The 20945-nt window shown below is 44.7% G+C and overlaps 1 protein-coding gene across 2 annotated transcripts in view; it reads right to left on the minus strand.

Moving 5' to 3' along the window:
• Positions 1 to 8738: 8738 nt before the first annotated feature.
• Positions 8739 to 20945, minus strand: part of KCNG1 (potassium voltage-gated channel modifier subfamily G member 1) — a 118215-nt gene continuing 106008 nt past the window's right edge. The window contains exons 2-3 of one of the 2 annotated variants that reach the window (XM_086932455.1): positions 12115 to 12920; positions 8739 to 9977 (exon numbers count right to left, since the gene is read on the minus strand). In XM_086932455.1, the coding sequence (XP_086788581.1) occupies positions 9207 to 9977; positions 12115 to 12873 (1530 nt within the window). In that variant the 5' untranslated portion in view covers positions 12874 to 12920 and the 3' untranslated portion in view covers positions 8739 to 9206. The remainder of the gene's footprint in view (positions 9978 to 12114; positions 12921 to 20945) is intronic. The other variant, XM_086932456.1, reaches the window with a different exon arrangement.

The following is a 20945-nucleotide window of genomic DNA, read 5'->3' on the forward strand; positions in this document are numbered from 1 at the left end:
ATACCTTGTGGGTACCTGTGGCGTTCCCTGCAGCCTCAGCAGCAGCCTGCTGTCTGAGGGGTTCAAGGGAAGGGCAGTCTAACTGTGCCTTCCCCAGGTCTTCTCTGGAGGGTCCCCCTGAACCCAGAAACTCAACCTGATCTGGTTCAAGTTCTTTAGGCTCAGTTTCCCTCAGCTCTTTGAGGTCAGCCTCCTCTGAGACTTGATCCTCCACCTGGGGCAAGGGGGAAGGCAATGCCTTAACCCTACTGCTCTTCTTCTTGGAAGGTGTCTGGTCCATTGTTCCAGGATCCAGCACCTGTTCAGTGGGGCATCTTCTGGCCTGTGACCTAGTCACAGCAAGCACATGTGCTGGCAAGCCTAACATTTCCATGTGAGTCCTCTGCTCCACTTCTGACCATAGTGATGACTACAAATCATTGCCCAACAAACATTCAACTGGGAGGTCTGAACTAACCACAACTTTCTTTTGGCCACTTACCCCTCCCCAGGAGAAAGCCACAATTGCCATACTATGGTGGGTAGTGACATTGCTGGCATTGGTCACTAGGTAGTCTGTACCTAGTATGATCTGTCCAGGGTCCACAAAGTTAGGTGTCACCATTGTGACACTGGCACAAGTGTCCCTATAGGCCTGAGCCATCTTTCCATTTATAAAAGGTGTCTGCCTGTATTTGACAAAAGTATTAGGACTTGCATCAGGGGATATATCCATATCCCCTGTACAGACAAGGACAGCCTGAGTGAGTCTGCCAACTAAGTTGTCATACCCCTCAGATCCCAAGGTTAACCCAACTAATCCCTTGGGAGGTGCACTACCACTGCTGACTGTACTAGGGGGTGCAGGTGCCTTAGGGGCTGCAGTGGTAGGAGTTTGCCCTCCTTTCTTGGTGCACTCACTAAACCAGTGAGTTTTACTTTTGCAGTATTGGCACCACCTTTTAGACTGGCCTTCTTGAGTCTTCTTTTTCTGCTGTGAAGCCTGACCCCCACCCTCTTTGGTTTGTTGGGGGCCTGTCGAAGACTTCTGGTCATTCTGCTCATTCTTAGTATTACCCTTTTGGTCTGCTTTCTTCTGACCACCCTGGTTCTGGCCCTGGTTCTGCTTGACCCTTGTTCTGACCCATCTGTCTGCCTTCTTTCCCAATTCATGGGGAGAGGTCAGATCTGAGTCAACAAGGTGCTGATGCAACAACTGGTTCTGACAATTATTTAAAATCTGTTCCCTCATGATCAGATTGTACAATCCTGTATAATCAGTAACCTTACTGCCCAGCAACCAGCCCTCCAAAGCCTTAGTGGCACAATCCACAAAATCAGTCCAATCCTGAGACTGAGCTTTCTGGGTATCCCTGAACAGCAACCTGTACTGCTCAGTGGTTAAGCCAAACCCATCTATCAGTGTATTTTTCAGGACTTGGCAATTGTTAGCATCCTCAGCTCTAGTAGTGAGGAGCTTATCTCTACCTTTGCCTTCAAAGGAGAGCCACAAGACAGCTGCCCACTGACTCTGGGGGACGCACTGGACAGTGCAGGCCCTCTCCAAAGCAGTTATCCATTTGTGGATATCATCCCCTTGTTTAAAGGGGGGCACTATCTTACTCAGGTGTCTAGTGTCTAAACTCCTGTCCTTTTCTCTAGGTAAAATGCTGCCACCAGTGGGGTCTAGCCCACACAATGTCTGCTCTCTAGCAAGGGCAAGTCTCTCTTTGGCCAGGGCAAGTTCTTCCCTTTCAATCCTCAGATTGACTTCCCTCATCTTAGCTTCATGCTCTCTTCTCGGAGGGGATGTCATCCCTCTGTGAGAAGAGGTCTGAGAGCCATTGGTTCGAATGGATCTGTTAGAGCCTCTGGATAGAGACCTAACTTGTCCATTCCCAATGTTAAGCCTGCCTGAGAGTGGCCCTGGTGGTCCCCCAAATCCATTCTCATGCCTGCTTAAGTTGGTCCTGGTGAGTCTACTGACTTCTACCTGACCCTTGTCTGCCTCATCCCCTGACAACTCCTGCTCCTCCTCCTCTCCTTCACTAACTGTTCCATTGAGTTGGAGGTCAGGGTCCCCAAGGGTTCCCTCTAAGGGGGGCATGTTCCCATCTGGATTAGAAGGGTCTGTGTTAGCAGTCCTTCTGGCATCATAAGTCTCTAAGAGACCAATCAGAAATGGGATTGTAGGGTTAGAACCCCGTTTTAGCTTCCTGGAGGTACACACTTGTCTCATCTCCTGGAAGCTAAGAGCAGCATATCTTGAAATGACCTGTGGAGGGTCAACTGACACAAGGGGGGTCTCTGTGTTCCCTCCTTTGTCTGACATGCTTCTAGTGTGGTGTAAGTGATGCACCTACCTACACTATTTGTTTGCCTACTGATCCCTTGCTAAGAGTTGTAGTCAGGGTGTGCTAGGCCCTGTTGAACTACAACAGGTGGTTCAGTAGAACTCAGAGTATTCTAAGCTAAGTTATATGTACCTTGGTACTTATGTGATCTTTCAAATGATATTCTTAGGATACGTGTGGTAAAACAACAGCAAGCTCAAATCCCAACCGCTGCTCACCAATGTGAGAAGTTGGCCTGATATGCAGTGCTCACTATTCTAGTGATCACTATGTATCAGTCCAAACCACCCTTATTGATGATTGGTTGTAAGTCAACCGTAGACCAGCTATCCTAGTAGCGTGGACAAGAGCAGTCTTTAGGCTAGACTCTAGAGGGAGTGTTAAGCCAGCTGTTATACCATCACATATACCCCTTGAACACCAAGTGAAAGGACACCACACAAGTTGTTATGAAAATAAAAGTATATTTATTTAGAACACAACAACCCTGGACTCTTTATGAGGACAGGGCGCTAAGCACAATACAAAGCTCTTATGAAAATACTGAAAGTCGCACAATTTACACAAATGCCCGAGGGGCACGAAAAACCATATACTCTAAAAGTGGAATGCGAAATTACTAGCAGGTAAGTACTACTCTAATAGGCTTTAGGATCGCTAGGACTGGACTACTGAACCTTCAGATTACTAGCAGGAGGCCTAGGGAGATCGGGTGCAGAGTGTGCACTCTCACGCGGGATGCGGGACAAAGTCTATGTATGCTAGATTTCGTAAAGTTAGTGTTATCGGACGAATCCAACTAGGTAGAGCTGAAACGAAAAAGGATCTGGACCCTTGGATAGTTAAGCTATGCTGGAGCACCGAAATGCTGAGATTACCTAGCCCAGGGGCTGCGGCTGCATAGGTCTGAAAAGACGTCGGGAATCCTCGTTACAGTCTATGGAGCCTGAAAGAAGAAGTTGCTGGCAGGCGACCAGTGATGAAGTTCGATGTGATCCAAGCCTGGATCGAAGATGGTGGATACCTGTAAGCAGAGGGGACCAAGTTCTGAATCACTAACCAGTGATTAGATGGGCACCAGGATGGCACAGGACGAAGTCACCTCGACCAGGTGAGTGGGCGACGCTGGGCTCTGCAGTCTCTCGGACCAGGAGGCGTTGTTGGCGACCAGGATGGAGGTGCGAGCTGTCCCACGAAGGTATCTGCTGTCGACGTCGCTGGACCCAGGATTGGGGCAACAAGTCTTGGCAAATGCAAGCCCACGCGGTGGACTCAAAATGGCATCTGGAGTGGACCAGGAGGGTCCGGGGTGCTCCTCTGTTGGAGGGGAGCAAGGGCCAGTCTGGAGCAACCAGACCAGCGGTGTTGTCGTCGTGGTGCGTCGTCAGGAGGGCCACAAGCCAGCAGGCAAGTAGCCGGACAACGCGGTGAGCAGCAAAGAGCAGAAGGGCCCCACGCAGATCTCGTGGATGCTGGGGGGCTGGACTTCGATGCTGGAGCTGCTCAGGGTTAGGGCTTCTCAAACCCCAAAGCACTCACTCGAGGATCCCTCGGCGGTCGTGCTGGGCAAGCGTCGTGCAGTCTTGAAGATGGCCGGTCCCTCGATGTCTCGTCACACCCACGAATCTCAGCTGGGCTGATGATGCAGGTAGAGGTCAGAGGTGCCAGGGAAGCCGGTTCTCGTTGAGCTGGGCAGTCTTGATCCGGAGGAGAGACTTACAGCAAACCGCGATGCTTGGATGGTGCCTGCGGGTGCAGGGTGGCTACTCCTTAGCCACAAGGGAGAGTCTTCTGAAAGGTTCAAGAGTTCTTTCGTGGAAAGTCATCAAGATTCAGAATTATCTAATTTGGGAAGGGGGCCCGCTCCTATCTTTATACTAAGGAAAGGGGCTGGCACGCGACTAGGTCCAGCCCATGGATGGGACCAGGAAGGGGGGTGGTTACACCCCTCTCCCATGCCGGACTTTCCCCAGCTCAGGGGCTGGTGTGCCCCTGGAACTGGTTCTAGCCGGCCTATGCATAGTGAGCACCGGGGTGCCACTTGCAGTCACCTTCCTCTAAAGCCCTGCCTACCCAGGATACACAAAACCCTGTCTGGGATGGTGCTAGCACCGCCCCTGACAGGAAACCCTTTGTCCAAGCTCTCCTCGCTGGAAGGACTCCCAGCAGCAGGAGGTCAGACCTGTGTCTGTGGTGGCAGCATCCATTTTGTGATGCTGAGGCTCGAGTTAACTTTAACCGGGGTTCACAGTTACACACATCTCGTGTCCCTCTAAAAGGGTGGAATGCTAACCCCGTCGCCAGAATTGGTGAGGGGTTAGTATTCCAATTCGTATGACACCTTACTCGACATGTTTTGATAAAGCGATACCAGAGTTGGCATATAACCGCAAGGATTATAATGCACTTAAGAGTATATGGTACGCGTTATCATGGAACAGCTATTAGGACTTGGTTCCGCAAGCTGCAAATGGGCTCAGCTCATGCCAGAGCACCATCTCACACAATTCCAAGCACTCTGCCTTCAGGATTGTTAAGGCCTGCCATAGGAGTGACTGATAGTAATCTATGTGTCCATTTTAGGGTTAGATATAGGTATACTATATCTAAAGCAAGGGGTGATTACGCCACCTTGCCCCAGCTGTCGTGCAGCCAGTTGTGTCAGATGTAGATGGCCAGCCAGGGGTGGCATAATACATGCTGCAGCCCCTGGTAGGCCCTGGGTACACCTATGCCCTGAGTTACAGGGTCTGATAAGGTGGCCCAGTACCAATTGGTAAATGCACCTAAGGTACACGTGTCAATTTAGTGAGAGAACAGCTAGGCTGTGGGTCTGATTAGCAGGCCCACAGCCAGGGAAGTCGTAAACCAGTGAAGCAAAAAGCAAAAATCTGGGGTGATCATAGGATTGCAGACCCTACTCTCCTACAGCCAGGTACACTGAAATACCATGAGCTATGACACATCTTGGCCAACGCCAGAAATTAAATAACATGTTTATTTGGTGTCATGTGAAAGTTAACACAAGTAGAAACACACTACACTATTGCAGACAAAAGGTTTTTACCAGTAAAGGCAGCATTTAAGGAACAGAGACAATATCTTAATTATCACAAAGCTCCAGGTAACAGCCTGCACAGAACCCAGATATCTCACTTCCCAATGTCTGTTAAACCTAAACAGCTTAATTGTATTGTTTCTGTTCTTGCAGAGTATACTTCACACTTACTTTTCAACCTGGGGAAAGCAAGAAAAGCACATTATAGCATGACTATCAGTAGTCAGATCTCCTCACAAATACCAACGAGAAATGTGTTCAGGGACTTACTTGATAGCGCTGGTTTAACTATGGAGCAGAATACACACAACATACCTGCTCTTGGTCCAAAGAACCCTTGTGAGAGCTTGTTTTGTCATACACCTGCTCATGCTCAACCTCTCGGTATCTGCGCCATGTTACTCCCATTAGGCATATGCACCTGGAAGGCAGTTCGTACACCTGCTCACGCTCAACCTCTCGGTATCTGCGCCATGTTACTCCCATTAGGCATATGCACCTGGAAGGCAGTGACATAACGAAACTTGAGGGGGCCTCCCCTGCAAGGTACATGGAGGGGGCCCCCTCTGGACTCAATCAGGAGCTCTCAGGCCAGGGTACTGTGCTAAAGGGGCCCCCTGGAGCTCAGGTCCCCCCCACTTCGTGGGCTGCGGAGTCCTATGTTACCCCATTGCTTGAAGGCCACTCTTTCGCTTGCTTGGCCGCTGTCTAAAGGAATAAGTTAAATCTCCTTCTCCAGATCACAACATATCTAACTTTCCATGTAAAACTTAAAATTTACCAGTTCTCATTAAGAAATGTCTCTTTGTTTTTCCTGCAGTTTGAATAATTTAAGTCAGTAGAAGGATACCGTTTGTTACCCATGCACTACATAATCTGATTAATCAACCAATCAATATGCCACTTGCTGAAGTGGTCCAACGGGGGACAAAGGATGCTAGGTGTGAGATTAAGCAGGACTACAACATTGTGATACTACTCTATATTTTCTAATTCAACAATTGCAAATGAAGGATATTAAATGCCATCACAACTCCAAACTTTCCTGCCATCTTGTTATGAAGAAATCATCAAAACTAGAACAGGGGTATTTTTGATGTCCACACCTGGCCCACACGTTCTGTGAGTACATTGGAAACTCCAAAGATTGGGTTAGAAGGAATTCTGCATTACAAGGGTCACAGAGCGGCTATTACCCTATGACAACAGAATTAGTAATTATTTAATTGTAAGATCTTCCAGAATTCCAGGCATATAATTCTGTACTTGTCATTTGCACATGTAGTGAGTAACAAAGGGTTCCACCAATCCCAGTGTCCTACATAGAACCTGTTTGTTTCTTGGCTTTGGGCAGCCTTTTGTGGGGAACTAAGCCTAGACCCACAACAATTGTCTAGTAATCATCAGTTATTCCTAAAGACAGTGGTCCTTAGACAGTTACGAAATTGGAGCAAACAATAAACATAAGCTACATAGACTATATGTTCTTTGTCCAGCCGGACAGAATTTTAATGATTAGATTAATGCCCTTTCCTTTCTCTTTTTTCCCTCATTTTTTCTCCCTAAATGTTGTTTTAAATTTGCTTATATGTATCTAGACATGAACCAATTAAATGTCTAGAATTTCTCGTACGCAGGCATGTAAATTATCAATGTCCTCAAGATGATCTCATGATTTTTTGCCCTAGGGATCGAAACGTCGTCGACACCCCATGTACCATGTGTATTTAAACACAGTGGATTACATTGCACAATGGTACTTTGAATGCGATTTAAGTCTGTTAAATTGTAGGATATCCAGACTCTTTTTCCTTGCCTGAAAAAACCCTCCCCTACTCGTGTTGTCTGTCTATCTTTGTAAGTTGGACGCAGGATGTCTCCCACTTGAAATTGAACATGAATCTCCTTTTATGCACTTATCTAATCATTAAAATTCTGTCCGGCTGTAAAAAGAACATATAGTCTATTTAGCTTATGTTTATTGTTTGCTCCAATTTCGTAACTGTCTAGGGACCACTGTCTGTAGGAATAGCTTACACACCCAAGGTCCCTGACGTACTGCCTTTGGGTTCCCTTGTTGTTTAAAATAGTAATCATCAGTAGCGGCTGGCAGGGAATGTGGGTGGGGGAGTGGGACAAAATAATAAAATTTAAAAAATACCACTTACCTCGTCTGCTAGCCACGTCTCTTCTCTGCTTCTGAGGAACCAGGAAGCACCCAGGCTCCCTTAGCCAACCACAAAGCTGCAATGCAGCAGTGTGATTGGTCTGTGCGCTGTTAATCGCTACTCAGATTGGGACTGGGGGCCCGGGCATGCTCCCCACCAGGCTGTTTAATGCAGCCTTGTGAGGAACATGCAAAGTGTGCATGGCGGTTTGGCCGGGCCAGGACGGCTGGCCAAGCAGTCATGCCCACCTGGAGTGTGTAAACCACTCCTCCCCCTGTACCCCCACCCTAACCCAGCCATAAACCTGTGAAAAATTAAATATTAACTACATTATTATCATTTTATCTTTCCTGCTCAAAGAGCAGTGGGGCGATGCTCCTCAGCCTTAACGGAGGAGCTGCCCCTGGTAATCACCCCCAAAGCAAAGGACAGACAGAAAGATATTGGGTTAGTGCAATTTGCTAACAACTATGTGAATCTCTTCTTAAACCTATGCTTTGCTTTGTATTATGTGATTCATGTCATTTCAGTGCTTAATTTGTTTGTGCCTGTGGTTGCAGGTAGTGGACACCAGCACTCATTTTGTGAGACCAGGACATATTTTTCATTAGAGACCCCCACAGCAACAGAAAAAGGCATGACAGGGAGGAAAACGGAGGAAGAAAAGGACATGAACAGTGACAAATTTGGGAAGCAGGCATGAAAAAAGAACCAGTAAGTTTAGGTTGGAAAAAGAAAGAAGCATGAGGTGCAATCAAGACTAGGCAGCCTTGGCATTCTGCAACAACTGTGTTTGCCAAGGGTTATCTGAAAAACGTGTCTTATTTTTATTTATTTTTCTTACAAATTATGCACTAACCCATGAATATGGCACCAACATAAAAGTAATAACAGTGAAAGATCAAGAAAGGATTATGTAGGACAATTAACAGGTGGGGCCCTCTAAAGCATTGGGGGCCCCTCTGCGCCGCATGGGCTCCTGGAACCAGTGTTAAACACTGAATAAGTTTGGATCTACATACCTAGAAGAAGCATGTTGAACCCTTGGATCTGGCAACCTTAACTACCATTCAGCATTCTTCTGAAAGAACTTTCTTCATAACATATGTAATATGTATGTTCTAATGTTTACGTCTGTACTTTCACGGTCTCTAAATATAGGAAACAATGGACGCCAGATTGCACGGTATACTTTTTAATGGTCTGTATCTATAGATTTGCGCTTTTGTAGACATTTCTATAAATAAAATTAAAGCCATTTCATAATAACGTAATAATCGCGTGAAAAAAAAATGCATAGGTAAAGTATGTACAAGTTATATACCTATAGAAACATAATAAATAATAAACGGCCTACACAAAGAACATTTAATTTTCGGTACAGTATGTTTAGCTCGCGTAGCAAACACCTTTTTTTGTACTTCATGAATATATACATAATTTACTTTTAAGAAAAAAAAAAGAGTAGCTAAAATATACTGAAAGCAAAAATATAAATAGACTCTTAGGCTGTGTTGGTTTTATGACTTTTTTTTCTTGCTACTGCAGTACATGGATTTTCATCAAGTGCTTGCTGTGTGAATGGTAAGAAGTGTTTTATAACCGCAAAATGGCGCCCAGCGCTGGACTTTAAAGGTCATCTTTGATTTAATCATTGTCCTTAGTTTCGGAAGAGATACTGTCAAATAAAATGTCGCCCCCGTGTGCGATATTACTTAACGGCGACCTTGTTTTCAGCAGCAGTTGGGCTCTCCGGCACATAAGTCTTTCCTGTTCTTGTTTCAGCTCAATGTAAGAGCGCGAAAACGTATGGAAAATAGAAGTCACTGGAAACGCCATGAGAAGGATCCCGCTTAGAATGCTGCTCAGCGCTACAACTTGGCCTGGAATGCTTCTGGGCACCATGTCCCCATATCCGACGGTTGTCATGGTGATTACAGCCCACCAGTAAGAGACGGGGATGCTTGTGAATTCCTGTGTTTCTGCCATTTCATTTTCAATGAGATACACCAAGGGTGAAAAGAGTGCAATAGCGACACAAAGAAACAGCAAAAGAAGCCCAAATTCCCTGGTACAACGCCGAGCAGTGAGGCCCAATGTCTGCAGTCCCAGGGAGTGCCTGGCTAAGCGCATGACATACAAAATTCTCAGGGCCCGCAGTATCCTCAGCACCAGACCTACTTTGTCCAAGTAAATGTTGCCTGTACCCGACTTCTTCTTGCCAGCTGAAGTATTGTCCACAATCAAAGTGATATAATAGGGAAGAATCGCAACAATGTCGATAAGATTCAGGGGCCTCCTTAGAAACGCAAATTTGCTCGGTGCCTGAATAAACCTTAAAGAGAACTCTAACGAGAACCATGCCACACAAACAGATTCCACAATGAAAATGTTGTAGCACATCTTGGAACATTCGCCCTGGAAAAAAAACAAAAAAACAACATTCTTGTCATCACAGAAATGTATGCATAATATACAATTTGAAAGCATTGTTCAAATGAAGCACTTTCTGAGCAACTTTTATGACTACAAGTATGTTGGTGGAAAGTCAGGGGTTCAAGTGAATTAAGACATCTGATTTTCCATCTTGTCTTGTTATATGTTGAAGGCCCACTATTAAGCCGGGGGCTGGACTAGACTTCTCCATTAAAGCAGAAGCTACGAACAGGCATGCAGTGTCAAGCCTGGGGACATTTTGTTGACAGCTTTTTATGGAAGCTCCTTCAGAACGCAATTCCTTTCAAGCAGGTTCGAGCGTTTTAAACATATACTTATTTTGCATGCATGAACATTGGGATTCAAAGTGAAATGGTCATTATGAATATGATATCCAGATGTGGGCTTGTTGCTCCTCCGATGGGCACACTACCAGCATATCACATTTGAAACATTGTGTTATAAAATTATTGTAGCCGTTATATCAACCACAAACATATTGCCGCTGAAAAATGAGGGTTAAGTGTACATTTGCTATAGTTAACTCCACATATCTGTATCTTGATGATATATAAAAATCAATGTGTGTTGATGCAGAGTTGAAAACAGTAAATCTATACTCATCTATATGTTGAATATGACTTCCACAGGAAGAGATTAGCAGGAATACCCGGATTTGGATCTGGTAATACACTGCTATGATGTCACAACACTGGTTAAACAATCTGGTGAACCACTGTTGTACATTTCACATGGTAAGCACTTGCTTCCTCTTTTTTCCGCTGCCTCGCCCAGGTCTCAGACACCCAAGAGTGGGGGCAGAATGACAGTTATTGGGGTTGACCGCTTTCTCCAACCTTTCTAGGGTCTCCGCAGGCCCAAGGGAGGCAGGAGAACGGGAGCACGACTGTCCCTGCACCACCTGCCTTCTCCCTTGTCTGCATGGGTCTTTGCACACCCAGGTTGAGATGGGAAATGAAGCCACTCTGACAAGCTGCTCTCAAAGAGCCACTGCCTACATAGTGCTGGCTCGCTGCTCTCACTGTAAGAGTGGAGAGCCTGACTTTGGGCTGGGAGGGGGTGAGAGCGTGTAGTGGGTGGTAGGGGTGGATGAAATAACACCAGATTATTTTTACTTCAATTTTGGTGGGGTTGGCAGAGGGCAGCAGGATTATGTGGCAGCAGTCCAAGCAACATTTTGGTCCGTTACATATAGATAAATGAGTAGTGGGCATATGTATACTGGGCGGATAGCAAGAGGCCAGGTATTTTCTAATATTAGTAGATAGGCTTGGGATGGGATTATTCAGAGCAGGGTGTGGGTAGCTGGTTGAAGTCCAAGAATTTCTTTTCTAATTTACATAAGTGGGAGTATATGTCTAGGGTGGTGGGGAGATAGTGGGAGGCCACATGTTCCTATATGGTATATCAGCTACGGCCCATGCAGGTAAGAGCGGTGGGGCTGGGTGGGGGGGGGTTTTCGACAGACGACGAGGGAAAATTCATGATTTATTTAATTTTCCCTTGTGGTCGTCTGTTGAATCCCCCCAACCCAGCCCCACCGCTCTTACCTGCACAGGCCGTGGCTGTGTTATATATGGATCTCTCCAATTCTTATGCCTCTTTGTACTTACTAGAAACCCGGGCAGATGATTTGGAGATGCCATATGCAATATAAATTACCTGTTGGGTAAACTATGACTAATGGGCATGTTTATCAACTCGGGGCTATCAGCGCCATCATAGATCAGTCGATCTTCACTCTTTTTCCCTATTTGATGTTCCTCGTTATTCAGTTACCCAGCTATAATTCTAAACATACTTCACATTATTTTTGTAGTCGATATTCTGGCTGCAACATTTTTGTAGCACAATTTTTGTGCTCGATATTCTGACATCCACAGATTGGTAAAATCAAACAGGCTATGTTCTGGATATCTTCAATGAACATTTAATATATGAATTAACACATAACCAATTTAGTGGAGATTATTAGAGCCTTAATTGCAAAATATCCTTTAAAATAGGAAATAGGCATGTTTATCCAGTTCACTCTTAAGTGGTGTTACAGCTCTACCTACTTTTGACCAAGTTACGCGTTCTGCCATGGACCACTTACTTTTTCTTCTTCTTCCCTTAAATCGGGCATGGTGCTGATAGACAGGTTTACTGCAGTAATGGTCACAAATAATACAGACAAACATGCAAACACTTTCCCGGGAAGTCCAGATTGAGGCTTTTCTACCATATCCCGTAATTTTCTCATACATACACTAGACCTGGTCTCCTCTGCTGTTTCAGAGGCATTTTCATTCTCTGTCAGTTCGTCTTCCCTTAAGTTCAACTCTGCAAATTCCTCAATTTTTTGCAGGTACCTTCTTTTACAGCACCATTCCAGGCTGTCCTCCTCAATGCCCCAGTACAGAAGCTCTTCTTGGAATGAGAGTGCGCACATCTCCCTTAGGAGTCGCAATTTACCCACGCGTAAGAAAGTTAAAATTGTTCTAAAAGCTCCTGGGTGGCGGTCAAAGAAAAACTCGTTGCAGGTGACATCATAATCATCACAAATGTTCAAGATTTCATCAAAATTGTTGCAAAATTTGAGCTGTCCCAACCGCGTCAACGGGAATTCCTCCAGGGTAGTCCATGGGAGTAGGTACTTTATCCCCCCCACGTTTATGATCGCATGGTGCTTGCGGTCTTCAAGGCGAGCGCTTTTGTAGACATCTTCTTCTGGTTGGATTAGCTTTGCGCGTTGATAAAACACCCCCTTTAGCGCTTCTGTTTCTTGAAAGATTGGATGTGTGAACGAGTTATCAGAGGCGCAGCTAATGGCACTGTAGTCATAATCAGAATTTTCTCCTCCAAGAACAGTCATCTTGATTATGGAGCCTCACATCACTGTGATAGTCTAATCATAGAAATCTGTAATGAAAAAAACAAAACATATTTTAGTATTCCTACAATGAACATATTTTGATTTGGGAGAAACGCAGAACGAGTTTAAAATAGGAATCCTAGCCAGGTCTAAATATCTTGTTTTGAATTTGCAGAGGGGCAGCCAAGACACTTCACAAATGGTACATCCAGACAGCTTTTCATAATATCCACAATTATTATGTATGAGAGAGGTTTAAATAAAATGCATTTCACTAGGGAATATTTTTTTACACATTGGTCGTGCTGAATACCTAACAGGATTACACTATTCGGAGAGCTGACGAGTCAGGGTTATTGTAGATCAAATAAACTACATCATGCTATGGAAAGAAAATATACAGCTGAGATGTTAATATGAACTGCTAACTCAAAATTTAGTGACAATACATTCTTGCATTATTTAGCACAGTTCAGTTACATTTGGAAATTAATATAGGAAGTTCCATATTTTGTGAAGAACAAACACCTTCAATCAATGTTAAAATATACAAGCTAAGCAAAGATTGGGTGATAAATGTAATTTACTCTTTATTTATTCACAATTTGTGCTATGAAAAATGGAGGAAAGAGTTGTAATGTTTAGGGAGCTTTCTAATGTGGCTGTATAATAAATGTAAACATTAACCTTTGCACACTTTACCTCTAATTCCAAACACTGTGTTCAGTGTATACTTTTTTGAATATGTAAAATAGCCTTGGGACGGCCACAACAGATATCTGCCGGCACCATTTCATTCTACAGGAAAATTGCACATTTATAGAAAAATAAAATGGTGGCAGCACGTTTCTGAGAACCAAAATATTAGAAAACGCATTTAGTGGAATAATATATTTAAAAAAATGAAGTTAGGGACAAACAAATAGCAAAATCAAACTCTGGAATAATTTAAACATGTATTATTGCTTTGGGGGAAAATATCCTCTTTTTAAAAGAAAACATTACTAACCCATAAACAAATCTCAATAGGGTACACTGAATAAGTATTAAAGCAGGGAAAAAAGCAAGGAGACAACGACAGAGGAAACCAAAGATAGAGTTAACAAGATTTTTGGGGATATGGAAAGGGCACACAAAAAATTAAAAAAATGGTAAACAGGAGTAGCATTTGAGACCATAATAAATAAACTAATTGTAAAAGTGCGTACACCTTCCCCCACCCCAAAAAGGGGGAAGGTAGAAAGGAGGAGGAAGAAGAGGAAAGAAGGAACAAGAAACTTTAATGGAAGAAAGGCAGTGCAATAAAGGAAGAGAACATTGGTTTCCTCCCTCAGAACATCTGTAGGTAATTGTTGTTTTGGTTGAGGGGAATGTTCAACCTTCTCAAACAACAACCACAATCCCAGCCAGGGGAATCACGAAAAATAACTAAATTAACCTTTGCCTATCCCTCTGGGTCCTTGGCACAAAATCAGTCAGGGTTAACTTCGAGCATTGTGTAGTCATACTGGTTCCTGTGTCACCAGAGCCTCCCCCCTCTGCCCATCGATGGTAACCCTCTGCCTATACTTGGAAGTATTAGTAGGCATGTAGGCTCTTGGCAACATCAGTTTGTCACCTAGGGACTGTAAAACAACCTCTGCTCTACCCCCCCATACTAAATGGGGCAAACGTCTTCCCAAGTGCTTCACTGGCCAACCCTTGCGTCTGTCCGCAAGTGGGGGGCTGTGCCCTCTTGAGACACTTGACAGCTCCCTTCACGTGCCCATATCTGTAGCACTCATAGTCCTTTCCTGTCTTTTTGTCAATAAACACTTTTTTTTTGCTGGCCAGGTTTGGGATGGTTATCCTTCCCCTGTGAGCTGTTTGGTGACCTTTGGAGAACACCTTGCTTTTATTTTTGTCTCCCCCTCATTCTTCTGTTGGGGACTGTGACCTCCCTTTTTGGGACCCCCCAAAGAGGCATTCTTGGGCAGTCTGGTTCAGACTCAACGGTCTGCATCCTTTGCAAGCTCCCTGGGATGAGTAACCTTGCTGTCAATCAGGTTTAGGTACAACTCTGTAAAGCAAGTTCTGAAGATGTGCTCTCTTAAAATCAGGCCATACAGTCCATTGAAACTATTTATTTTACTATCCATCATCCAAGCACTCAGTGCCTTGCTGGAGTTTTCTAAGAAACCCACCCAAGACTGGTTTGGCAGGTTACGGCTATCCCTAAACCTTATACAGCATTTCTCTGGGGTGAGCCCAAACTTGGGGGGTGATTACGATTGCGGTGAATCCACCACCGGCAACTTGCCGGTGGCAGATTTACTGCAATTGTGCGGCCAAATCCCGCCTGCCAGATTACGATGATGGCTGGTGTGCGTGGCGGACGGAAAGTGTGTCCGCCATGGGTCCTATAGCAACAATCGTAACGATTGCCTGTCGGACCGCTTTGCATCAATAGAATGGTGGCGGTGCCTAGCAGACACCATCCGCCATATTATGATGATGCATCACCGCAAACGTTTCCATGGGGGTGAATTTGCCATGTAAAGGCTGGCGGGTAAGTACTTTGGGGCCTATTGTGGGGCCCCCTTGTGCTGAGGGAGTTTGGAGTTGCACTGGGGGGGCACCTATGGTACCCCCTACATTTCCCCGCACCAGGTGGCAGGCACCGTGTGGTGCCTGCTATGTAGTGCAGGGAAATGCAAAGAGTGCGTTTTGAGCATTACAGCGGTTGCTGCAGGCAGCAGCACCCGCCACTATGTTAAAGATAGACGATGCGACTGCCACGGTCGGAGTCGCATTGTAATATCATGTGTGGGACTGCCGCCCTACAGGCTGGTGCTCCCAATCCCCGTAACGATGGCGGACAGACTTAAGTCCGTCCGCCATCGTAATCACCCCCTTTGTGAGCAGAAAGGCTTTCATGGCAGCACACCTCGTCTGATTCCCCGCCTCTAGTGTATGAGGGGTGTTCTTACCCACTGCGGGCATGTGATTCCACAGACTTGCCCACCAATTCTCCTATGGGACGACACGCATCCTCAGGACTACCCCATAGGCTGAAAACCATTTGTCTGTATCATCCCCCACCATAAAGCTAGGCATCAAGTCTTAGAGTATGCAGACAATCACCACTCCATTGGACACTGGATTGCTGCCACCATTGTTGCTGGTCTCTAAGATTTGCTTGGATTTTAGGTGCAGTTCTTGCTTACACACTTCATGAGTAAGTAAATTGTATTTTCTTCAAATTTTCTGTCTCTTTTAGCCATTATCCATTCTTCAGACCTCTGGGCTGCTACCTCCCCTTTTCTGCTTTCTTGTCTCTCAGATCCTCGGGGGACAGGTTGTGAAAGGACAGACTGCTCCCTTCCCTGGCAGGTGGTTCCACTCATACGAACAAGTAGTCCTCCTCCACCTCAGTTTGCTGTAACTCAAGACCTACTGCCAGGTCCTCCTCCTTTTCCAAGTCCACCTCCTCAGGACCACCATCTTCCTGTTCCTCTTGGGGTGAACTGTATCCCTTTTACTTCCTCAAAGGCTCTGAAGGCTACTTGGAGATCCACCTTTGTGGATATCTTCGATCCGTTCAGCCCCCTTTCCTTGCAAAGCCTCTGCAGCTCTGCCTTGCTTTAGCCACATTGATCAAACCAAATCAAAAACTAAGGAGAGTTTTAGAAAAAGCCAAAGAGGCCAATCAAGGAAAATTAAAAAACATTGAATGTGATGCCAGTTAATTTTGGGGATTTTAGTTTCACACAAAATCATGGAGTGTCACTGTAAAAACACAAGTACTGAATACCACCACTGAGTACCAATGTAGGAAATTGGGTTTTCGGTTGAAGGGGGTGTGAATCCTCCTCAAGCAACAACCACATTCCTTGTCCGGGTGAACCCCAAATAGTCACTAAATTAACCTGCGCTTAACTCTCTGGTAGTTCGGCACAAAAACAGGCTAAACTTAGTGGCAATGCATGAGGTATTTATGTAGGGGCAACGCGTAAGGTATTTATGTAGCAATCAAGCAGTAATAAAGTGATAACACAACACAAGAAAAACCCCACACCAATTTAGAAAAATAGAGAACATGTTAACAAATAATATGACACCAAATCAAATAAATCTAATCAGTAGGACAAGTTATTAATATTTAAAGTTTTAGTGAAAACTAGCACTTAAAATAATCAATGCGCCTACTGTGGACATCTAGTCTCAAGACCGAAACAAAGTCAAAAGTTATGGCCGACTGTGATGGATGTGGCTTGGATGCATGCGGTTGATTGGGCTGGGTCTCGATTTACCTTCGCACCTTGAAGATTTTTTAAATAAAAATGCCTGTGAAGGTAAATTTCATCAGGGCAAGGCAGCTGACGGTGTCTTTGGAATAGGCGTAGTCATCGGGGTGCCGCTGGAAGAAGTCACAGTGACAATTTCTACGTTCAGACTTTGCCGTTTTTTTTAAAGTCAAAAATGTCCAGCAGGACGTAGCTGCAGCCTGTTGCCGACAAGGGCTCCATGAGGCCGGATACCCTTTCCAAGAGAAGCCACTGAACAGCTGTGGAAATAAATTAAGTGGGAGCTATCGCAAACTCAGGCCGTCTGGGGATGCACCTTTGTCGTGTTGGCAAGACGGTAGGTCCCGGTCTCCTGATGAATATCAGGCCACTGTTTGGTGGAAAAGTTTCCAAGTCCCAAGTTCAAGTTTTCTACAGTTAGGCACCTTTTGGCATCACTTCCAAGGATCCAGGACTAGTGGGGCATCACTTGGAGGATAGGACTCACTTCCAGCAGGGTCTAGGTGCAGGTTCAAGGTTTTTGTGTCCCTGTAGCTCAGAAAAGAAGGCCAGCCAACTAGCTCTTGGAGTCACTCTGGTAGTTCTGCGATCAAGCAACAAGGCAGGCATCAAGCAGCAAGGAAGACCTCAGCAGTATGGCAGTCCTCTGGGGATACAATGCAGGTTCCTACCAGCAGGGCAGTCTTCTGAGAGCAGCAGGGCAGTCCTCTGAATTACAAAGCAGGACTCAGTCAGCAAGGCAGTCCTCAAACACACAAGGATCGCCTTCTGGGGGTCATCCACAGGTCCAGGAGTGAAATGAAGAGCTGGTCCAAGGGTTCAGTATTTTATACCTGGCCCACCCTTTGAAGTGGGAGAAACTTCTAGGCTCTCCCTCATCTGATTCTGGAAATTTTCTTCTTTCACCTGCCTAGGCTCCAAGAGGTCTACGGCAACCAAAGACTGTTTGTTTGTGAGTGTGCTGGAGGCAGTCCCTTTGAAATATAAGTGTGAAATGGAACAGCTCTGCCCCTCCCATCCCGACAGGATGGCCCATCCTGCCAACACTTAGTCCCCCTTTGTCTCACTGTCTGGGAGGAATGCACAAAGGTCAGCTGCCAACTACTCACAATAATGTGACCCAGGGCACAAATGGCTAGGGCATGAAAACATCAACTTTCTAAAAGTGGCATTTTCTGAATTGTGACTTAGACGCCAACTTTGCCATGAAAGAGGATTTTAAATTACAACAGGACATTGCTACTTGTTCCCAGTCAAGCATTAGCACCCATTAAAAAAGTAATATGGTAGCCCAATACTATCCTATGGAAAAGATAGTCCTCAAAGTGATGAAAAGCGAATTTGGGAGTTTTTTACTACCAAGACATATAGAATTTAAAAGTACATGTCCAACATTTTAAATATATCTTTGCACCCTGCCTTATGGGTGTTTTAGGGCCTAATTTAGGATGGATTTATATGTGTGGTACTTGTATAGCGCACAAATTACCCATGGGCATCTAGGCGCTTGTACGAATACCGCTGAGGAACCCTTCCTGGCTTTTTCCTGTGAAGTGGCCACTCCTGGGCACCCCCAAGGTGAAGCCAGGCATCCTAGCGTTGTTGGGCCCGTTGTGGAGATTAAGCAAGCTATTGCCCAGAGTTGCAGAGTGGGACCCATGATTAGAATAGGCAACGAGGTGAGAAGTATCAGGTCCGAGGAAGTTGAGTCCAGGACCCGCCGAGGCGGGAATTGAACCCTGGTCCCGGGCTAGACCTCTGCATCAGGGTCTGCCGCTCTAACCATTGAGCCACACTTCTCCACTGTATGTATTAAAAAGGGATGTTTGGGCCTGGCAAGGACTTTATTTTGCCTGGTCAATTGGCAGTTTAAAATTGCCCAAAAGTTGCAATGGCAGGCCTAAGAAATGTTTTAAATGGCTCCTTAAGTGGGTGGCACAACAATTGCTCGAGGTCCATTAGTAGCATTTAATTTATAAGGCCTGGGTACGTGTAATTCTACTTTACTAGGGACTTATAAGTAAATTAAATATGTTAATTGGGTGTAAGCCCATTTTACCATGTTTATAGGGGTGAACAAAAGCACTTTAGCACTGGTTAGTAGTGGTAAAATGCAGTCGTAAATCCAACAAAACGAATTCAGCAAACGGGGTGAGAAGGCAAAGGGTTTGGAGGACAACCACACTAAAGATGGAAAGGTCTAACAATAACAATTTTAAGAAAGTGAAACATCATCCAGTGATAAAATATTGGAATGGAAGCAGAAGGATGAGGAAATAATCTATGTAAACCTTGAAGAAACACCCACTGCGAGAACTCATTTTCAGATAAATGGCATTTAACAATTAAAATAGGAAGTAAAGGGAAAAAGGCATTCTATGATTTGGCTTCTACAAAGCAGTTTATTTAGGATGTTCTATAAATCTGCAGTGAGGAGCTCTCCACACCTTCATTTAGTTGTTGGTTATCTCGGACAGCCGAGAACAGGTATTTGTGTTTATAATTATCAAGGGCTCAATTTACAAAGCAGAGTGAAATAAAATCAAATAATTGCTGCAGTAGGATCACCCTATGTTGAGACCACATTCTTAACATTGATTTTGAAATAGCCCACAGTGTACTTCCACACCAGTAACAGATTTCCAGCAGTACTTGCATGCCTACCATTTATGCATGCAGACGTTGCAGCTGCTGCAAAATTCTGCACAAGGATCTATAAAAAAAACTGCATTTGCACTCTTAACTGTCTTTAATTCCCCATGGGGACAGTAAACCACCATTCATTTTAGGGTTTTTCTCATTAGGAAATTGACAGCACATTAACTCATGTCATTCGCTGTAGTAAATATGCAAACATTTCCAGGAAAATAACTACCTACCTACAAGGTTCATGTAAATACCACTTACTGGGTGTTAATCTGTTTTTCCAGGTAGGATCTTCCTGGAATACGCACATCAACCCAGCTCTTAAACTTGTGATTACAGAAATCCTAACAATCAGGTTTAACAAATTTACAATTCACCAAATCGCTAAATTCATTGAATAAGGATTTGAATTTCGAAGATGGATTCCACTGGGCACATTGGTTGATTGCAGAGACATTGCAGGGCTTAATTTGGCTGATGGATGCATACGATGGGCATGGCAGTGATTTTTGTGGCCAGGACCTTATTTTCTCAAGATCAGACTTTGATACACATCATTAGAGAGAAAGGCAAAATCCATTAAATAAAATGGATTGAAGTGCAGAGTGGTGGAAGGAAGTCATGTGGTGGAATCAAGGATAATCCTACTTGATATTCGGCAGCCAATACATACAACATTGCCTAACGTTGGCTCCTAATAAAACGTTTGGAACTTAAGCACTTGAGCTGCAAATACCATTGTGAATAAGACTTTTGCTGACACAATCAGCAAAATTGGTTTATGTTCATCTATTTCAGATACTCCATCATCCTGGTCTTCTTCACATATCACCCAGCTTCACAACCCAGTTAATGGATAGTGAAGAAAGTGTATTAAGTGTTGCAATTCTGTAGTGTCAATGCTGCACTAAGGATGGGCCACATTTTCTGCTCAGACTTGCATCAGGCCAGAAATTCAGGACAACTTTTGAATAAGCAAATAATTCCTATTTAATCTCATTGAGGCCTATGTTGATATCCTGAAAATCGGACTTGGATCTGGGCCTCTTAGGACCAATGTTGGAGATCCCCGAGAAAAATACCACATTGTCGAACACATGTATTTAATGGTATGAGTAATGTTTATCTTCTGTTCTTATG

Source organism: Lissotriton vulgaris, chromosome 7 (genome assembly GCF_964263255.1).
Source record: "Lissotriton vulgaris chromosome 7, aLisVul1.2, whole genome shotgun sequence".
In the NCBI taxonomy this organism is placed as follows: Eukaryota; Metazoa; Chordata; class Amphibia; order Caudata; family Salamandridae; genus Lissotriton; species Lissotriton vulgaris.